The sequence below is a fragment of the Diabrotica virgifera genome, chromosome 8 (genome assembly GCF_917563875.1).
Source record: "Diabrotica virgifera virgifera chromosome 8, PGI_DIABVI_V3a".
NCBI lineage: Eukaryota > Metazoa > Arthropoda > Insecta > Coleoptera > Chrysomelidae > Diabrotica > Diabrotica virgifera.
In genome coordinates, this window is record NC_065450.1 from 151,036,794 (window position 1) to 151,059,849 (window position 23,056).

General features: G+C 32.0%; 1 protein-coding gene and 1 long non-coding RNA gene across 3 annotated transcripts; one reads left to right on the forward strand and one right to left on the reverse strand.

Moving 5' to 3' along the window:
* The first annotated feature begins 716 nt into the window (after nt 1–716).
* LOC126889898 (uncharacterized) lies at nt 717–5,843 on the forward strand. Of its 2 annotated transcripts, none has more exons than XR_007700214.1 (2): nt 717–875; nt 5,610–5,843. It is a non-coding gene; the product is annotated as an uncharacterized LOC126889898 (long non-coding RNA). The 2 variants fall into 2 exon arrangements; XR_007700213.1 differs by lacking the exon at nt 717–875 and adding an exon at nt 4,700–5,041.
* A 12,690-nt stretch (nt 5,844–18,533) lies between these two features.
* Nucleotides 18,534–21,033, reverse strand: LOC114332040 (uncharacterized). Its single transcript, XM_028281746.2, has 2 exons — nt 20,816–21,033; nt 18,534–18,681 (listed from the first exon to the last, which is right to left on the reverse strand). Exons 1-2 carry the CDS (start codon nt 21,013–21,015, stop codon nt 18,534–18,536), a joined length of 348 nt encoding a protein of 115 aa, XP_028137547.2. The 5' UTR covers nt 21,016–21,033.
* Nucleotides 21,034–23,056: the final 2,023 nt, after the last annotated feature.

A 23,056-nucleotide genomic window follows, 5' to 3' on the forward strand; every position in this document is an offset into this window, starting at 1 on the left:
GAAAATTGTTAAGTAGTTAGAAGATACTTCAAGGAACAAAGGTGACATGATGCCAACTTGCGCTTTTACCCTGGGGGTGGAAGCCAACCCTTCTCGGGGTGAAATTTTTTTTATTAAAAATAATACCTGAAATCGATAGGGGTAACTTCTAAGCAAAATTTGTTATATAAAGTTATTAACATAAATCAATGCTTTTTGAGTTATTAAATATCAAAGATTTTATTTTTTCTTAAAAAATGCATGTTTTAAAGCTGTTTTTCACGTATTACTCAAAAACTAGAAGCTTTTGTAAAAAAGCTATTATTACCAAAATTAAATATAATAAAAAATTTAATACACTCCCTACTTAAAGAACTAAACTGATGTTATTTAAAAGTGAGTTATGGGTAATTGAATGTATATTTTTTTCGACGAGTACTCAAATCGAAGTATTCAAGCTTACATAACGGGAAAACGATGCATTTTATAGAATAAACTTGTTAAGCACTTGTCAAAGTACTTTGGAATACCCAGTGTGCGTCTTGGAAGAGTGTTGCCATCGTATACGCTAAAAGCTGATTGGCTCCGCCATCTTTTGCTCAGATTTCCGGATTAATTTGGAAGGGGTAAACAGATGATCAGTTGTTTATTTTTCGTTTACTCTAATTTAACCTCACTTAACTAGATAGATCGAGAAATATTAAATTACTATTACTATTACATTACTATTATCCAGGTTGAAAAATGCCTTCCTCTAAGGTAAAAGGTTGCGAAGTCGATTGGGGAAAAATAATGTGAAAATGAATTCTTTCCCAAAAGAATCTGAACGACAGAAAGTATGGATTAAAAATATAGGGTTAAAACAAGATCCAAACAAATATGCTGTTGTTTGTGAAGTAAGTTCTTCAAGTAAAATTAATTGAGTATTTGCATTTGATGCATTCTCTTTATAATATTTATATCATTAAAAAATATTGTATTCAATTTTTGAATGTTTAGGAACACTACTTCTGACATGTGGAAAAAAGTTAGACAAGATGGCAGCAGAAAATTAAAATGCAATGCTGTACCAACAATATTTAGAGAAGAAAGCGGAAGTATTTAATTATTTATATTGGTTTTTTGTTTATTCACCAATTTAACACCTATAGATATTTGTATAACAAGAGAGCGAAGTGCACCTTTTCCTCCCAAGAATAAAGTTTAATAGTTTACTACAGTAATCATTCAAGGGAGGAAAAGGCACTTCTCCCATGTTATACATTTTTCCACCTCCCTCAAATAAGTCATTTTTTCATTTTTAAAATATTTATATAACTGTTGATTGAATACATGAATCATAATTGAATACAGGAATTTGTGTATTCAATCAACAATAGAACTAACAAAATTTATTAGAGAACTAAAACTAACAAGTAGGTACAGTATAACTATCAAATTATTAATGAAAAATTTTTAAATCAAAATAACAATTTACTGTTTTTACCATTTTGCAACATCTATAAATAAAATTTAAAATGTATGGATACTTACCTAATAGAAAATAGAGTAATAGTATAGGGTGTCAATAAGTTATTTCATCTATGCTATGACATAGTATGACGTCAACATCACTTTTACTTTTACTCCCTAGGGATTAAAAGTACTTTGTTTCCCTAGGGAGAAAAAAATATGACTATGCTCCCTACAATGAGGCCAGTAAATGTATACTTTGGATAGAGTAGGTGGGAAAATCTGTTTTATTCAGTTATTGTGATTTGTTTCTTACAGACAATCGGTTTGTTCTAGCACGAGTTTCAAACGGTCTGAAACCATTAGCGAATAGTGGACCAGCACGAGTAGAGGGGATAGCACTCGTAACTGTATTATGTTCTCTCACTGACCAACTGTTTGCTGACTAGTTCGACTGTTTGCTAGAACAAACCTATTATTCAAACAAAATGTCCTCTACGTCAGACTGATCAGAATTTTAAAAATGTGTCATATCAATCAAATCAAAAAATTTCAAAAATTGTTCCTGTAACCATTTTTAGTGGAAATAATAACAGTACTTATATTGGATCAGAGAGCCACCCAATTCATTGTTAAAGTATGATAAACTAAAAGTTAAACAATTAGGCATGCACTTCATATTATATTTAATGAAATATAACCCACTGGTACTTGTACAAACTTGACGGCAAGCAAATGCAACAAATTTTTCCTCATTTATTAGTTTTTCACTACCGTTTTGGAAACAAGCGCTGTTGCCAAATAAAAACATATACAGTCGGAAAAATGAAAGAATACCCATGAACGATCACATCAATCACATATTTTGTATTTGCTGTTTTTTTTTTTCATAAATAATAAATGAGAGAGATAGATTATTAATAATCTGAATAATATGTGATTGATGTGATCGTTCATGGGTATTCTTTCATTTTTTCGACGGTATGTATTTACCACAGCAACTACAGGTGACACTGTTTCTCTTTGTCTTTAAGAGTGTGAAACAAAGATAACTACAGTGGGAAAAATAAAGAATACCCATGAACGATCACATCGATCACTTATTTTGTGTTTCCTATCTTTTTCTATAACAAACATTTATTATTTATAGAAAAAGACAACAAACATAAATTAAGTGATTGATGTGATCGTTCATGGGTATTCTTTCATTTTTCCAACTGTATCTGTAATAGGGCTTTTCATCGATTGTCATTTGTTTCGAGCTTCTGTCATGTGTCACATAATATTAATATATCTACGACATACGTCTTTGATTTGTATCATTGGTATTACCAATAACGTATGACGTAGATATATTAATATTATGTGACACATGACAGAAGCTCGAAACAAATGACTGTGAATGAAAAGCCCTATATACGCTGAGCTCGTAGGTAGAGGGGATAATTAAAAAATCGCGAGAGCCAGTAGTGACAAGTCTGTAAACCTTTACTGGAAATTTGACATAAATGTCAAAGTGAATAATTTAAAATTGAAATTAAAAACATTAATTAGAAAAAATATTACGTTGGTCAAAGCTGTGGTATATATTTTTATCTTAAGTATACTTACGGTTTAAATACTGAATTAAGTTTTTTTAATATTTTGTAATATCTAATTATAATTAGATATAAATCATCTAAGCGCCATCTACACGATAATTGTGAATGTATCTGAAGTAAGAAATTAATATTTCATTAAGAGAACGTTAAAACAGTTAGCAAAATTTTTAAAAAATCGATTACAATTTAATTACTTTTTTGCGTTGTAAATATTAAGCGATAAAATTAAATAATAAATTTAAAAATTACTGGTGACAGTTGAATTAGTAATCCGCTAGGAGCGACACCAGCGAAGCTCAGAGCGTATAAGTGGGTGCGTTTGGACGACCATAGCGGCTGACTGTCAGCAGAAATCGGCTGAGTGGTTGTATCCAGCTGTGATAGGGAAAGCTTAGTAAATCTCTCAGCGGCTGACTTCCAGCGGTGACGTCTGACAGCTACTGCTGGCTCAGCTGTCCAGCCGCTGTGGTCATTCGAAAGCACCCAGTGTCAGTCATGTTTTCCTATAGTATAGAAGGCTTAGACAGAAGGTTATGTAAGATTTTTGTTTGTTTATTTTTTCTTCTTCTTTTGTGGCCTTTGGAAGCTGTGCCCATTTAGCCAGCAACATTTCTTAAAATTAATGCCTAACTAAACCTACCATACAAGAAAACCATTACGAACCTAAACGACCAATCAAGGATACGGAAGGGAAAGTAAAGTTATTTAAAAAATAAACTGTTGTTAAAATATAAACTAAATAAATAAAATATAAATTGAAAACAATAATTTGACATTATAAATGTAACCTCCAATATTATGACAGACGTCAGTTACCATGACATCATATATTATACTCGTCACTAATTCTAGCCAATGAAATGCTTGCTGTAATAGGAATGGCATATCAAAAAAATCTGACTATTCTCTATATATTTTTTCAAATTTAGAATATGGCAACAAGGGGAAAGTTATGTGCATTCCTCATTGTTTGACTTTTCCTATATCTTTAGTATCAGGTCATCGTACAATACAAATACTTCCTGCAATGATTGGAAGTAATGCAGAACAAGAATTGAATTTGGAATCGCCGAGAAAAAGGATTGGTGTACAACAGGGTTGGAAAAAACCCGGGTTTTTTATTAAAAGCCCAACCCGACGGGTTTTTTTGGGTTTTTAGGGTTTTTTCGGGTTTTTTTGGGAATTTTCAGTTTTTTATTTTCTGATGAGTTTTTGGCAGTGATGTTATCATTCAAGATTAAGGATACAGATATGTTCCCCGCAACACTTTTCAAAGAAGAACTTGTTAAAAAATTCTCAACAAAGAAATGGTGGAAGCTGATATCAATAAAAAATAAAAAAACAAATAAAAAACCATATAAATTTTGTATTTATATGTTATCTTTGTTCTCATGTCCAGCTTCATCTGCATCTATTGAGCGGATTTTTTCTTCATATGGATTAATATGGACTAAGCTTCGCAACAGATTAGGTGCCGATAGAGCTGCAAACTTGGTAAAAATATATTATCATTTAAGAACCGAGTCTAACGAATAACGAATGGGAATTGGGAATGTGACAAATACTGTGACAGATTCTTATATTCCTGATAACTAATATGCTTTGCTGATGCTTTGTTTAACAAGAAACTTGTTTATTTTTTTATTTGTCTATATACCATATTTAAAATAAGTGTTTTATTAGTTTAGTTTCAGTTTCTCTCGTTTTGTATTCACCTACTACTTACTTCATGGTATTTATGCTAGTTTTTGTTTTTATTCAGAAATAAATATGACGTTCATTCAACTGAAAATTTGCTATTTTTGAAAAAACCCCAAAAAACCCAATAATAGTGGGTTTTATCAATTGAAAAAACCCGAAAACACCCGCTGGGTTTTATAAGATGGGGAAATTCTATGCCAACCCTGGTGTACAAAATAAGAAAGTATATAAAGGACAACAAACATCTTCCATAAGCGATCAAAATTGTATAACTGAAATTCAGGAAATAGATTCTGCTCCACCTTTAGGTATAAAAAATATTTTGACATTTTTTTTTTATTTAATACACAATTTAATTTACCATCTGATCATGAAGCTATAAGTAAATGGTGTGAATGTTGAACACATGAGGGAGAAGCTGCCATGTGGCAACTCTCCTGTATAATATATTTTATATTAGTTCACATAAATAGTTAATTTATTAAGTCTGTTGGCCATGGTTTCTTCAGTCACCTTTCAAATCCAGGAGGGGTATTTAGCAGTCTCGATTCGTTACTTGGATGATCCGTTGTCCATCAAGGAAGTTTCTTGTGATTATTCTAATTTCTTCCTCTACCAAGGATGTGGCAGAGTCATCTTGTATAGGGTTTTGTTCAAGTGTAAACACTTTTTTGCGCCAGTCCAGAGCTGTCTGCCAGCGCTGTCTTGAATAGAAAGGTGGTCTATTTTTCATGCCACTGGCATTCCAGTGAGACTGGCACCAGTTTCTGGATACATGTAAACGTTACTTTATTTTATGTAAATATTATTTTCATTCTAGAATCAAAGGGAGACTCTTTTAACAGGTAAATGACGCTATCATTCTTTTTGTTCTAGAAAAACTGTAAATAGTATTTAAGGCAACGATTGTGAATGAGTGAGAAGTCTAATAAAGCCACGACGAGATACTGTATTAGAGCGTACGATTTGGAGGTATTTTTGATTAGATAAATTTTGTTAAGTACAATATAAATTAGATTTGATAATGTGTAGTATTTCCTAATAAATTAAATACTATTAAGTGTTTATTGTTCTTGTAAGTTAGTGTGGTAAATAAATAATATGAAGTAAGTCTGTGTATTTAAATTAATATAAGTGTTCTTATTTAAAAATAAATAAAGTCAATTCAAAATAAATATTAATGCCTAAAAATCAAATTAGTAAAGTCGCTCACATGTCACTAGCAAAGAAACTTGTCAGCTTTTTGTTTCCGGTTGATTTGGACAGGTTAAGAATTTAAAGTGGTAACACTACATGTTAAATCAATCATTTTAAATTGTTTACAGTTTTACTTACAGTAGGAGATGTAACATACTTTTGTTTACCAGTATGCAAAAATTAAAAAATCTTTCATAGATATTGATTCACCACTCAAGAACTAACAAATTGTGAAGAGCACAAATATGCCTGTACTTCGTTATCTGTCCAGGGTCGATATCAATTGATTGTCACAATATTGTATAGGTATAGAATAATTCATTTTATTACAATTAACAGTTTTTAGGTTTCCATACTTCTAAAGGAAAAACGGACCCTTATAGGCTCGCTATATACTTATACTATGGCCAAAAAGCGGTAGTGAGAATAGAAGACATAACATCAGAAGAAATAGAAATGAAAAAAAAAAGGTGTTCGACAAGGGTGTATACTTTCACCAATATTATTTAATATATAGGTACTCGGAAGACATATTAAGTAAGACAATGGATGAAATAAACATAGGCATTAGAATTAATGGCATGATCATAAATAACCTGAGATATGCTGATGATACAGTTCTTTTAGCCGAATCACATGAAAACCTACAGATACTGCTTACTTAATAAAGTGACCGCAGTAAGTGGAGAATATGGACTATCGCTTAACATAAGCTTTATTCCAGCAATGTTCCATTAATTTTATGTCTCTTCCACATTAACCAAGAAGAGGTGTTGAAATTTCTGATACATTTCCAGTGGATAGATTACCAGCTATTCGTGATGAATAATGAGTAATACAGACTTAAAAATTCATACAGACCTAGCAGTCATTACTTAGCTTTTGATTAAAATTGACAAATCTAAATGCACTAAGTGGTCTATTACTTTTCTGTCCAAAAAACGTTTATATGTTTTTTGTCATTTTGAATTAAACACCTATAAGTTCGTTTATGCTTTATGTTTCTAGCTTGATTCTATTTTTGAAGTTATTAGGTGCGATTGGGAAAAATGTTGTGAGTTTTTTATAAAACTAACAGTATGCACTATTGTGCACACACACAATATAAAGTTAGTTGCTAAATCTTTCAAGTTACGTATCGGTGGAAATAAAGTGTGAACAAAATATATTGGTGTTTTTAGTAAATATATGTTTTATAATTTTTTAATTTGTGCTATTCTTTTAATGAAATTTTTTGGAAAGTAGTAAGTATTAAAATTTAATTTAATATTTAAATAAATTACAAATAAACTGTTTGTTTTGAATCTATTTATTTCCTTGAAATAGTTGAAATCATATATACAGTAGACGCTCTCTTAACCGACCATGACGGGAGCTGCCCATAGGTCGGATAATCAAAAAGTTGGTTAAACCGAAAATCTTTAAAACCACCCTCAGAAAGACATTACATATGTAACTCTATTAAAAATATATATATTTTATGATCTATAAACAAAAAAGTAGTATGTACATATAGTCTGTCCGCTATAACTTTTCCCATGGGTCACGATTCATTTTCAAACAAATTAAGTCAAAATATAAAGTGAAACGAATGTCGATGTGTATATACATATGTAATTAACAATATCACTCACAAGACAAATTATGAAACTTGTATGACCTCTAATCTAAAAATAGTATCATCCAAAAAGGTGTAGGGTCGGTCGGTTAAGAGGGCGTCTACTGTAAGTATAACTTACATACATAAAAGTACACACACTATTTTTTAATCCATGTTTATACACTGGTTATGTCACTAGTATTAAAAGAGGCACCTAAACACATTTTGCAAATTATCACAAAAACTAATCTTGTAAGGAACAGACCAGTTTAGCTCCAGCATCCTCATCTGATCTTCCCCCTTTTCTAGCAACAGTTTATGCCTGGGAGAATCCACCTGCAGAATAACTGATAAATGCTTATACTTTTCATTAACAATAACCATACTAACTCCTTCCACGCTATGTATTCTGCTTTACTATTTTGACCAGCTTCTTATCTTATTCCCAGTATCTTCCACACATCCGAACCTAAATGACTTAAACTCATACTCTCACCTTTTCTATAGAATTATCACAATACCGTTTTAGCTTTTTAAGAAGCAAATGATATTTTTACACAATCAGTGTGAAACCAATTATTGCAAGCTCCACTGCAGCCCATCCATAATGAGACCAGAATTTTGTTTACAATGATTTGGTTCAGATTCATTTAGTTTCTGTTATGAATTAACATCTTTTTTCTCAGAATCAATACTGCGCTATCTATAGGCACTTCAGACTTTCTCAAAACAAGCAGTTCTAATAAAAGAACATAACATTAATTTAATCAAAATATTGCATTTTTTCATTTTTTGCAATGTTTCTATATAACCTCAATCTTCTTTTTACAACTGACAGTTATGTAAAATTTATATTTTTGTGTGCGACTAGGGCAACCAGTGATCACTGAGGGCGGCCATATTTTGCTCTGGTTTCCGGGCTTGGCTACACTCTCCCTGGACGCACTCTGGGAATACCTATCAAATGAGCTCAAGTAGAAGTTAATAGCGTCAAAATTAAGCAAGTTATGATGAAAATAAGAGAACCCTTTCGATTTTTTTAGGAAAAAGTGAAAATTAAAACATACGCAATTTCCACAAAAATTAAAATTTGTAGTAATCCTCACAAGAATTTTTTTTAGCTTAACATAGTTAATGATTTCCACAATTTTGACCGGTTTAGAATGCATATTTTTGAAAAAAAAGATATAATTTAAAAAAATCAGAATTTTAAAATTATCGTACTTTTCATTTTCTTTTGATAATAACTCCAAAAATACTCAATATACGTAAAAAATGATATATAATTAAATTTTAGTATTTTCTGTTCCAAATACTTTACCGATTTTGCTACTTCCGTAGAGTAAAAAATAACCGATATCGAAACGTTTAAACAGTTTTGCTGCGAGAACCATGTAACTGGGGCAATTTAACCTTTTATTTTTAAAAAAAACTAAGAGGTTTAAAAGACTAGTTTCTACGTTTTTTAATAGCTCTTAGAATTATCTTTTAACTATTTTTTAGTTGAACCTGATATCTTAAAAATTAACGGAGTTATTTACAAAAAAACAGTAACATTTTTTGGAAAAAATTTTAAAAGGTACATTTTGAAACATCTTTGGTGCATAAATTTTAATGCTATCAACTTGTTCGAGGGCTTATTTAATAGATATTTCTATGAACTTTGACAAATGTTTAATAAGTTTATGTTATAAAATGCATCATTTTCCCGGTATTTAAGCTTGAATACTTAGATTTGTGTACTCGACGAAAGAAATATACATTCAATTACCTATTACTCACTTTTAGTTAACATTGAAAGGTTTTTCTAGTAAGAAGTTTATTTGATTTTTTATTGGCCTCAATTTCGAAAACAATAACTTTTTTGTAAAAACTTATAGTTTTTCAGTTATTTATGAAAAATCGGTTAAAAACATGAATTTTTCTCACGAAAAATTAAAATCTGTGATCTTTAATAACTCAAAAAGTTTTGATTTATTTTAATAACTTTATATAACAAATTTTGCTTATAATTTGTCCCTCTATCGAATTATGGGGTTATTTTCAATAAAATAATTTTCACCCCGAGGAAGGGTGGCATCCACCCCCAGGGTAAAAGCGCAAGTTGGCATCATGTCACCTTTGTTCCTTGAAGTATCTTCTAACTACTCACCAATTTTCACCTTCAGTGACTGCACTATTATTTAAAATAGGGATTAAATGAGGAGTAATCGTCGATAAACATCGGTATGGCGTTTATTCTTTTCAATGATGCTTTTATTTTTATCCCCATTGGTTTGAATATCATTATCTTTTAATCCCCCCATTTTCATTCCTTTTTACAGTTGCGTCATTCTTCATCTAAAATTTTTTAAATATTTAAAATAGTGATTAAATAAAGAGTAACCGTCCGGAGTATCGGTATGGCGTTTATTCTTACAATTATGGCTTTTAGTTTCATCAATTGGTTCGAATTCCATTCTTAATTTAATCCCCCCATTTTCAACCCTATCCACAGTTATGTCATTCCTGATCTTAAATTTTTCTGTACAAATACAATTCTGTACAATTTTTGAAATATTTAGTATGCCGTCTATTCTTACAGCGATGGTTTTTATTTTCATCCTTATTTGGTCCGAATACCATTACCTTAATTTAGTCCCCCCATTTTCAACCCTATTTACATTTGCGTCATTATTAATCTGAAACAAGGTCTAAAATGGTGCATATTTCAATAACGAGAAGCAACTACACTTATAGTTACAGTTCTGTCGCTTTTGTATTATCTGTACACAGTATTTTAGAAATTAATTATAAATAAACAGGAATTGACAAAATTTGCAGTTACTCTTATTCTGGACCGGCGAATAATGTAATTTGATTTTTTAATAAAAAAGTTAACGCTATTGTATTATTGACAAAAAAAGACCTAAAACCATATACCTACCACATATACATATTAACATAGTACATAGTTGTATGTAGGTACTATTATTACGTATATTCGGTACACTTATGCCCGGTTGCACCAACAAATCTTCAGCTTAAGTCGAGAATATCATAAGAATTAATATAATATAATTATAATATATTACAATAAGAATAACACAATATAATAATAGATATAATAGATAATAAGGTAAGAATCTAAAATTATGGTGCAACGTAAGTGATACTCAAGGAGGCCCTATTTATAAGTAGATCTTAGATAAGTTGGAGCTTAAGATCTGTTGGTGCAACCAGGCATTAGTGTTGCCCAAATGCAAGACCAAGACGAGACTTGGTCTTGGTCTTGGTCTTGCGCCCAGGCACGTGTCCAGGAAATGTGCTTGAGGGGGGGTCCAAACACAACTCAAATTTTGGCGCTCTCTGAACTAACTAAAATAACACTGCTCTTGTTTCGATTCACAACGAAATGATTATTTATTATTTTTATTAGTTCTACTCCTATTCTGAGTATTGGGAACTAATCTTTGTTTGAATTTTGCCGTGCTGGACATGCGGGTAGTGAGATGTACCTTGATAGATATCCCTCTTTACTCCGGCGATTCGTTGGCTTGCCAATTTTAGAAGCCACGAATGGTGTAACCAGAAGATTAGTTCTGATAAAGTTTTATTTTTAATATTGTTAATATTAGAAGTAAAACTTTCGTTCGTCTTTAGCAGATGCCACCACGGCAACCATATCATCATAATCTTTAGTGTGTGGGTAGAGGCTGACAGCCAAAATTTTAGTGGTTCAGAGAGAATCAAATATGTGTTCTCTGAATAGACTCTAACAAGACTCGAAACTAGTTAGAGCACTTTTGGCGCTCTCTGAACTAACTAAAATAAGACTGCTCTTGTTTTTTTTTTTGTTAAATTAGTCGGTAAAATTTTTCAAATTTCACCTAATTTCACCATTGTATCTTTAATATCATTTTAGCATCTCTGATGATGTTAGTCATCGTCATCACATATAACAGGGTTAAAGTGGAGATTTGCGGGTCACAATGCGGGACAGGAAGATAAAAGATCGAATGCTACAATACAAAACTGGAGGCCGTGATAGGAAGAAGAGGAAGAGGAAGACCTCAGATGCGATGAAAGGACGATATTGTATAAGCTACAGGAACACTCTAGAAAAGCGCAGCCAAGGACAGATTATATGGAAAGATTTGGGGAAGACCTATGTTCAAAGCTGGATAGAAATGGGCTAATGAAGAAGAAGAAGATGATGTTAGAGACTACTATATATAACGAAATATAGGATTCCATAGAAAAGAGTACATCTGGTCTTCTATTCAGATGTCGACCCAGTAATTTTTGGTTATTTGATAAAAAATGTACTTGGCTTTAACTCAACATTCCAATGAACGGACCAAAGAGCCAATAAAATGAGTCTTTCGCTTTCGTTTCCCATCTTGTTTCGGGGTGAAGTTTTTACTCGATTCATTGTTGAGAATGAACGTTTTAGGTCTGGATCCCGCGTATGAAAAAAAAGTTGATTAATAGCAAGCTGAAAATTTGTTAATAGCTTAAGGGTGTCTAGTCGGATAAACTTTGATATATGGGAACACTGGAACAGGGGAAGTTTTAATTATGGAACAGGTTAAAAATTTGGAACGGTCAGACCACGAAAACGGCACATGTATTTTGTCCGACAGAACAGACTTAAACTCTCCGGACAGAGATTAAACTCTCATGCAAAAATCAGACTGCTATTTATCACTAAATGGGAGTTTTAATGAGTGGAACATGTAGAATATGTCAAATGACAGGAATTATGACAGGTGATAAATAGTAGTCTGATTTTTGCATGAGAGTTTAATCTCTGTTCGGAGAGTTTAAGTCTATTCTGTCGGACAAAATAAATGTGCCGTATTCGTGGCCCGACCGTTCCAAATTTTTAACCTGTTCCACAATTAAAACTGCCCCTGTTACAGTGTTCCCATATATCAAAGTTTATCCGAGTAGACACCCTTAAGCTATTAACAAATTTTCAGCTTGCTATTAATCAACTTTTTTTCCATACGCCGGATCCAGACCTATTTTACACTGGCCGTTGTGACAGGGATAGTTGCTAAAATTGTAAGGAATTTTTAAATTTTTGGAAAAATTTTTTTATTACAATGTTCATTACGCGGAGACTTTCGGTAGTTGGTTCCAAAGATGATATTATGTTACAGTTATACCATAACATATATTCAGCTTTTATTGCTGTAAGAGAAATGTCGTGGGAGTAATAGGCAGACAAATTTTCTAGCAATTTTGCTTTTTCTCTAGAGGCAAATCCAGGTAAAAGAATTTAAAATGTTGATAGAATACTTTTCCTCGTGGTAAATCTGATTTTTAAACTGGATATATGTTGAAACGTACACTGAATAAAAACAAATAATCCTAGTAAAAAATAATAATAATTTCGTTTACTTTTTCAAAAATAATAATAATTACTTTAGGATAAACTTTCTGCTTTGGTACCAAAGCCGAGACAGTTTTGGGAGGGTTCCGGACCTCATGGACCCCCCTTTTGGCTACGTGCCTGCTTGCGCCAGTACACCTGGTCTTGGTCTTGGTCTAGGTATTGCGCTCCCGGTCTTGGTCTTGGTCTTGGTCTTGCAGCAAGAGTCTTGCAGGTGTCGCAGTTGCCCATTAGCCTATTGCATATGTTAGAACAACGTAACAGAGAGGTGCATTTTAAGCTTGAATATCATAGCCATAGTAAAGACTAGCCAAATTAATATCTAAATATCTAAACAATTGACACCGGGTGGGGTTTGAACCCACGATCTAAGTGATCCCTGCCTATGTTCTAACTAACTAAAGTTAAAACTATCTCTTACAACCCACAAAATTTCATTTGCATATCTCAACCGGTTTTAGAGCAATAAATAAATCGTCAGTTTGTAAGAAAAATTTCAACCCCCCTATTTGGTAAACAAAGCATTTATAAAGAAAACGTTTATGAAGCAAACTGTCATTACTTTTTCGTGCAGAATTACCCATTAAAGTTTGCCATATTTATTTAAAAACATTCTGTATTGATGAAAAGCATGGCTAGTTAAAAAAGTACCTAACTTTTTATTATCCAATAGGTGTATAAGTGAATGAATAAAAAAGCATAATGTTAAGAAAATATGAGACTATAGTTAGGCTTTAATTTCAGTATGCTATTGCATGCTAGAATAATAAGTTAGCATAATGCTAGAATATTCCACAGAGTGAAAAAAAACACAGTTTGTATTGGTACACCCGGTATACACTGACAATAATTGACCAGTCTAGCAACAATATCTATTATTACTGCGATATTTATAAAGAATAAGACGAAATATTAAAAAAAAATACTTAAATTTGACAATAGGTTTAGGAAATTTGAGACATTAAAAATGACCCGTTTTTAAGGTGGTGCGTTAATTTCTTGGAGAAGTGCATATCGTTAAAATAATATTTCGGTATTATGTTTACACGATATCCGGCATTATCTCTATACTTTTTTCTGGTTATGATACTTATAAATAATAGTCGCGCTGTTTCGACAAATTTTGTTTAGCCGAGTGACCTCATAACACAGGACACAGTCAGCAGAAACAATACATAATAGTCTTACTATAATAATGTATACTGATAAGATTTCTGGTGTTTAGATTCCTAGAAAACTAATAATGGAAAAAATTATTTATGTAAATTTATATAAGTGCTAAGGTGACATATTTTTAAAAAGTTTGGAATCGATATTCGATATTACTGTAGGCGTCGCAACGCAGGAATGTTGTGTTATATGAATATGATTAGAAGACGACTATTCTCAAAACCAGGGAAGTCGGCTGCTGAGAAATAATGTACTTAAAAAAATTATTTTTACATTATAATAATGACCTCTGAGTACATGTCAAATGTGTCGAGTGTTCTTTTAATAAATATTTTAATTCGCTATGTATGTTTATGGTATTGTTCGTAATGCGCATAAGTCAAATTTTCAAAATTTTTGTTACAATTTTTTTTGTTTCTCATAGAGAATCTAAGAATATAGCCGAACTTATATACTCACTAAAACGACCCGGCATCTTTAGACGAAACAATATTCTTACAATTCCTGGTCTGTATATATTTTCGTGTATAATGTATTTACATTGCAAAATTTATGAATTCAATAAATTTCAATTTAACCATGTTTATTCAACAAGATTCAGAGACAATCACTTTATACTTCCATAACATCGTTCTGTTTTGTTGGAAGGTAGCACACATTATGCAGCCATAAGTTTCTTTAGCAAATTGCCAATAGATATACGAATGAATTTACATCAGCCAAACTTTCGGAGGTGTGTGTACATCAATATATTTGTGAGCTAGAGCCATATTCTAAAAATAACTTTTAACCCAGATATGCCCATTATGTCTACTTATGATTTTAATTATTTTTTTTCTTATAATTGTTTAATTTAGGGTAAACTAAAATATATTAGACGAAAATAAAATTAATTTTTTTGATAAATATACAAAATTTTGGGCGTCCTATATGTAGGACGATGGGCACTTAAGGGTACCTACATTAACTATACACTTTTTGTACGGTATACCAAAATACATTTGACGTGGAGTCCTTTGTCGCATTTTGACCATCTGGTGGTTGTTTTTTCATGGCAATGTGCACAGTGTGTTTGCTTATTTTGAGGAATTACCAAATGATCCATACGATCAAACCTAATGTCTAAACCTTCGGTAGATAACTTATGACCTTTCGAATGTGTTTCTTTTTTTTTTATTTTGTAATAATAGCGTAGTGGCTACTCGTCTTCGGAACCTTAACTGATCAAGGTCCCCACCTCTTTGTCTATGCAATGCAACTGCCAAGAATTTTGCAGAGCTACATCAATACAGTGTGCCACTAGCGGGAAATACCATTTCTTGCTCCTCAGTGAAATTCTATAAAGGCTCAAATTTTGGTCACATCTGTCTACTCCGCCCATGTTTGCATTGTACAAGTTTATCAGATGTGGCTGCGACACCTAAAATATTATAAAATGTCATGAAACTAAGCATGTTGTTGAAAATAAAAAATAAATGCGTTTGTAATAATAATCTAAAAAACTATAACTTACCTGAATATTTGTCCGTTCTTTTCGTGAAAATCTTTTCACCCTATGCAGGGGGTTTACGCCTACTGCATTTGAGCACAGGGTGACAATGCTGTTGTCATGCCACTTCACGATAATAATGTTCTGGTTTTCTGTTTTTTGAAATCGAAAACGCCTCGAGCTTCCTTTTTTATTTCTTTTGAGTTTGTCAGTGGCCCATTAGGTATGCGATTTTCACGTATTGTTCCGGTAGCGTTGAAAGTTTTCTCTCATAGCAATTCTAACAAAGACAACGTGGAAAAGGAATTATCAAAAAATAGGTGCATCCGTTTATTAGGCCACCTAGTTCTTAAAACGTCAGCATACTCCAAAACAACAGATGGCCCTACTCCATAATCAATATATTTTTCGCTAATATTTGTGGTAGCACCTTGGTAAGGTTCCATCCAATTTACGTAGCCTAATCTACTTGCTCCTACCCAAAGTTCGTAGCCATAGCGAATTGGCTTATTGTGAATAAATTTTTTGCAGCCATAGCGGTCGTAATATGGTACCATGGCTTCGTCAACACAGTGCATTTCCTCACATTTACCAAATTTCAAAAATGCAGCATTGAGGTGATCGAACAATGGCCTAACTTTGGCAAATTTGTCGGATGTATTTATAGTGACGTTGTCAGTTAAGTGAAAGTGAGATAAAATATATTCAAATTTATTTGTTGACAAAGCTTCAGAAACCAGTACATTGTGACTGTCTCTTTCGTTTTCCCAGAACATTCTCCGCCTCGGTACTGGCACATATCCACTGAGTAATAACACTCCAATGAATGCTTTTATCTCACGTTTTTCTATTTTCAGGCAATGATTTTGTTGCCCTGCATATCGATTTGATTCGACAACTATTAGTTCCAATATTTTGTCATCAAAAAATAAAGAAAACATATCTAAAGGGGTTTGCAGAGGCATTTCTTCTTCATCGTTACTAAATTCTTCACCATCATACACAAAATCTTCGGTTTCCCATTTATAAATCTTTTTTCTCTTTATTATTTTTGTTCTCTTTGATGGCGTTTCATATTCTTCCACTGATGGGGCATTTTTGTCATCTTCGGAATTAGAGGAAATGTTTTGCCTTGTATTATATTTATGAAAATTTATTTCAGCAGGCGCTCTAAGCTGTTTAGCAGGTAGATCATTTATGGTAAGCGTGTCTTCGTCACCAGAATCTTCATCAGTTTGAGAATCCGTAGCATTTTCTGGCGGAGAAATAGTCAATGATTCAACGTGCTCTATCATATCTTCCTCCTCCTCCAGCATAGCCAGTGCATCATTTAAAGAAAAACCCCTGGAAGTGTAAATATACATGACATATGCTGAAATACTGATATATTTTGTATAAAAGCATGTAATTTAAGCAAAAATAAAGTTATGTATGTAGTACTGTTATGTGCCCAACGTCCTACATGTAGGACGCTGTGGAAAAGAGGTTCAAAAATATATTATAACATATTTGTACATTACTGTTGATCCTATATTGCTAAATATACTTCTTTTTACGTTAAAATGCACATATTAAAATATTATTTATATAGTTTTAAAAATACAAATTTTGCTTACCCTGCGAACGAAACACTATACTCCGACATTTTCAAATTTACACAGTTTTTGATGTTAATTACACAAATATTATGGTGTAACTAAATAGTCGTTTTATATTTTATTACATCGGTTGGTTCCTAGAGATCGATTACCTGTTGTCGGCATTTAGTTACTGGGCAAGAATGAGACAGGATCGGACTTGCTTCAGGCGTTCTATATGTAGGACGTTGGGCATATCTGGGTTAAGTATGTTTTGTCGTACCTATTTATTAATTTATATACTTTTAAGATGTATGTCTGTAACTTTGACTTGTCTCATACATGTACTTTGTACAATGTCGCATGTGATGAATAAATTTGACTTTGACTTTGACCCTCAGTTCTAACTGCAATACGCAAGAGTCTCGCAGGCTTAGTCTTGTTCTTGCTCAAGTCTTGCACGGTAAGTCTTGGTCTTGGTCTTACTAAAATTAGGCGGTCTTGGTCTTGGTCTTGCGAAAACGTAAGAACAAGACCAAGACTGCAAGACCAAGATCGATTTTGGGCAACACTAGGTACACTTATTACGGCTAGCTACCAATGATCGGTTAGTAGAATATCCCGGTTATAAAAATATTTCTGCTTGGAACGAAGGCTATCGCAATAAAACGACTGTATTTGATTGATAAAAAATGAAGAAATAAAAGCTAAATGAATTTATCAAGTTTAAAGTATCCTTCTTCTTAAAGTACCTTCTCCATTACTGACGGTTGACGATAATTACAGCAAATTGCTATCTTAAGCAGTTCTTAATAATAAATGGATGTCCAGGCTCTTACATTTTTCAGCCATGAGCATCTTCTTCCTGTCGGATCTTTTTTCTTTCCACTTCCACTCAAAGTTTATTTTTTCTTTGTAGATACATATGTCCAAACTAACCTGTTTTTAAACTTCTTACAATATTTAAAAGTCCCCTAAATTTTATCTTGGTTCCCTCTTCACCATCCTTCGAAAAACACCCATATCTCAAAGGCTTCTATCCGCCTCTTACTCCTAAAGCAGGCCGCGCACTGAATCGGCATAGAGCGATCGGCTCGGCTAAGAGCAATCGACAGATTTTGCTATACATCTTGTGTAGTATACTTGGCAAATAAACAATTATTTGCCTACTTAGCTTTGCGATAGTCTCTATAGGAACTCTGCGCCAGTAGACACGCAGATATATGTAGCTATAGTATTTAGCTATTTAGTTACCTTTGATATAACGTTTTCTCCGGCTTCCGCCATTATGCAATAAGCTAAAATTGTTGTAATAAAAAAGCAATAACACAATAAGGATTCTTCACTTGTTACAGCCTAAAACATAATGAAACTATAAAATGATATTTTATGTATTGTTATTTGATCTCCATAAGTTACCAAAACAATTAAGACATACGATTATAAATACTAGAGATGTTCCAGTAACTCCACTACATCCAACTACTAATGCAAGTGCTCTCCATTTGATAAAATCATTATATTCATCTATAAACCTGAAATTATTAAAATAATTTATTATTCTTTTGAAATGGTATTCATCTAATAAGAAATATGAAAATAAATTTTAAGAAACGCTTTTCTTTAGTTACGAGTGACTAACATTAAAAATATTATAAAAAAATCAGCTAAAAAGCAAAAATTAAAAAAAAATAAACTCGAAGGAATATTAAAAAAAAACTGTTAGATAGATTAAATATAGAAAAGTCTCACACATTCGTTAAAAAATTGACAAATCTAACACATTTGTTAAAGAAAAGCGTGGGGCGCGTCTTCATTGAATAAACGGTTTTCGCCTCACGCTTTTCTTTAACGAATGTGTTAGATTTTTTCAATTTTTTAAAGCATATGTGAGACTTTTTTATATTTAATCTGTCTAATAGTTTTTTTCGAATAATCCTTCGAGTTTGATTTTTTTTATTTTTTGCTTTTTAGTTGATTTTTTAAAAATATTTTTAATTTTAGTCACTCGTAACTAAAGCAAAGCGTTTTTTAAAAAAATTTTTCAAATTTTTTTATTTTTTACTTTTTAGTCTTACACTTTTCAAACATTAAATTATATCGTCATGTTTATTAAAATATATGTATAAAACATATGATGTACAAACATGAAAAGTATCGGCAAAAAATTTGAAACTTTATTGTCTATTTATGTCTATTGTCTATTTTCATTATAGTAAACAGTTAGCGAGATATAGCTGTTTAAAACATCTATTTACGAGCAAACACCTCCTTATTCGAGCCCTTTAAACCCACCTCAATTAAAAATTAAGGGATCTTACGAAAATTAATTTACATAGTCTTATAACTCTTCAAAAATCCTACAAAACCATTATTGAAAAAACTTTTTATCGCCAAAAATGAAGGAGCTATGTTTATATTTTTTGAAAAATTCGAATAGTCCCCTTATATAGAGCATTTTCACTGTATATAATACCACAGAACCAGTTCGTATACTGGATGATGACTAAAAAACTATTTGTATGTGTATTTTTACATATTTGTAAATTCGTACTTTTGTGTAAATAAGTGTTTTGTAATTCTTTAATTCTACTTTTTTTTTGTATTATTTTTATTTTTATTTTTATTTGTATTATATTTTCTGTATAGATCTATTAAATTATCTACTTATAAAAATTGCGATGTTATTAAGGGTGGTTTTTAAGGGTTGAAATATTATGATATTATATCCTAAAGCATAAAACAATCATTATTTAACCAGTCAAAACCAAATTTTACCCATATTAAAATTTACAATGTTTTTATATAATTTTTGACAATAAGGGGTAGTTTACACCCCTAAAAATAATCAACGCCCTTGAACATGATATAGGATATGAAGTACAGGGTAAGATGATACTAACCCCAAATTTTTATGTAAATTTATGCAAGCCGAAATTATTATTTTACGATAAGTAAACTTTTTATATATAGCACCAACAAGGGTGGTTTTAAGGGTTGAAATATTATGATATTATATCTTAAAGCATAAAACAATCATTATGTAACTAATAAGAAGCAAATGTTGACAATATTAAAGTTTTAAATGTTATTTTATAATTTTTTACAATCAGGGGTGGTTTTCACCCTTAAAAAACCAAAAGCGTACAACGGCTCAATATAGAAAATGAACTAGACAGTAAAATGAGCCTAATCCCAAATTTTTGTACAAATCGATTCTGGACGAAAAAATTGCGAGGTTTTGCCATTTTTCCAGCTTCATTTCCTCGACTAACAACAATAATCTACGTACTAAATTTTTACTGAAAAGATCGCGAATTACAGAGATCTGGAAATTCCAATATGGAGACAATGGAGAATGTAAAGTACCCAGACAATACCTATTATTTTATCTACTACTGGAGTCATTCCGAAGAACCTCCTAGAAAACAAAAAAGCTAGGTCTAAATTGTAGAAAGCTGTACTATTCTCGAAGGCCCCATGTGTACGAAAATTTTGGGGTGATACTCCAGCATACTAAGTCGCCTAGTGCTCGATAACACGAAAATAGTCCCACAAGAGCTCAATCCTTTCGATACCATAGCTATCTGGGATGAGTTTTCCCCTTAGAAGGAGTGAAAGCTGTATGGCTAAATCTGGATATTATAATTTCTGAACATACATACTTACTGTTTAATTCTGATATACTGGGTAAATAAGTAGACCATCTCTTGAAAAATCTCCCTCTGACAATGGAGACAGTTAAGTTGATCAGATTTCTTGATGTGGTTATTCTTTTTATTTAGAAATGTAATTAGTTCTTCGTTGAGATTATCTAAATTAAATATAAAATGAAAAATAGCGTAACACATTAATACCACCATTGCCATGGAAAAAAATGCACTGTGTGGTTGAATAAAACCAAATGTAAAATAAAATAATTGTGTGCTTAATGGAAGCGATTTTAGTATAACAATCGAAATGTTATTTTTGGTATCGTAGATAAACCAGATACTAATGCAATAAAATACTGTAAAAGTGGGTAGGAATAACATGAAATATCGTTTAAGTTTGTAACTGCGTTGGTACACTTTTTTGCTGACTTTCTGACTTGCTGGTCTTGCATATATATTGCAGAGCTCACTTAAATTTTTTGTGAGTTCTCTTACTTTTTTGATATTTCTCATGAATGATCCATAAAATACTGAAAACTAAAAACAAAAAAGTTAAATATAAAATATATATTATATACCTACTAGAGAGATATCGAGAACATTCATCATCATTCTCTTTGCCTTATCCCTATGCGGGGTTGGCTTCCCTAATTGCATTTCTCCACATAATACTATCTTAGGTCATATCAATGTTAATCCCCTTTACCAACATGTCCTGCCTTATCGTCTCCCCCAGGTCTTCTTTGGTTTCCTCTTCTACTCCTTCTAGGAATCTACACTTTAGCTATTCTTCATATTGGGTGATTAACGTCTTGACGTTCAACATGACCAAACAATCTTAACCTATGCTCTCCCATTTTTGCATCAAATGGTGCCACACCTAGACTTCCCCTAATATACTCATTTCTAATTTTATCCTTTTTTGTCACTCCACTCATCCACTCATAGCCGGTCTTATGGCTGTTTGATTGAATTTTCCCTTCAGCTTCATTGGAATTTTTCTGTTACATAACACAAAACTCGCTTCCTTTCACTTCATCCATCCAGTCCTAACTCTACTGCATGCATATCGATATATTTCTCCATAACTCTGTAATACCGATCCTAGATACTTCAAACTATTGCTTTTCACAATTATTTTACCATCCAAAGATACCATTTTATTTGCAGAAACTCCATCTTTAAATGAACATTCCAAATACTCTGTTTTTGTCCTACCAAGTTTTAAACCTTTTCCTCTAGAGCTTGTTTCCACTGTTCCAGTTTTTGTTCTATGTCCCTTTCACTATTTCCTACTAACACTATACTATCAGAGAATGAAATGTAACCAGAAAAGCCTTACACCTACAGAGGCTACATATTATTCGCTGTGGAAAACAACGAAAAAATTAAAAAGGCATTACTTGTCTAATCCATCAATCAGAAATGATAACATCTGAGCTAGAAATGATAAACAAAAATCTGAAACTTTTGGTAAATATCTGAAAAGTCTTCATGCCCTTTCCTTCAGAATTATCTGCTAAAGAAGAACACAAAATTACCGACTATCTGAATGTACCCTTCCAAACGGATCGGCTTCATAACAAATTCCCTATTAGGGCAGTCAAACAAACAACTAAAAAATTAACAAGGAAGAAATTAACATGAAAAAAGCTCCTGGTTTCGATTTGGTATCTGAAAATATTCTTTAAGAAATATTCGAAAAGTGCTATAGACTTATTACTTACATATTTAACTCTTGACTACGACTAAATTATTCCCTAGCCTCTGGAAAACCCAGATCGTTATGATACCTAAGTAGCCCGATCAGGGAACGCAAAATTTTACGAAAACCTCCAAAAAAATAAAGGAAGGATGAAAATTTGGGAATAGGTAGTTGAAATTGTCTATTATTATATAAGAAAAAGTTTACAATTCTACATCCCCTCCATTTTTCAAAAATTGGAAAATACAGGGTGAAATTTTTTTTCTCGGAGGTGAAAAAATATACGTTCAAAATAAGTCCGGAATTGGATAAAATGACTAATTGTTAGTAACTTTAGTTCTATAGAGTTTTTTTACTAAGTCAATATTTTTTGAGTTATTTGCGAGTGAATGTGAAAATATTCTTAGTAAAAATATAGCTTATAAAAAATTTAAAAAAATGGTGTATACGTGACGTCTGCAGACCCAGTAGAAGCAGAGTTGCAGCTAATGAAATGTAGGTTCTTCTTCGTCAAATTCCAAACCGAATATTTCAATGTGAAATAAATAAAAA

Excerpts from the sequence above, each read along its gene's own strand:
- LOC114332040 (XM_028281746.2), bottom strand. The coding sequence starts at position 21,015 with ATGGCAATGGTGGTATTAATGTGTTACGCTATTTTTCATTTTATATTT. Across the intron at positions 18,682-20,815 it reads CAGTATATCAGAATTAAACA|GTTTATAGATGAATATAATG; the intron begins GTAAGTATGTAT and ends TAATAATTTCAG.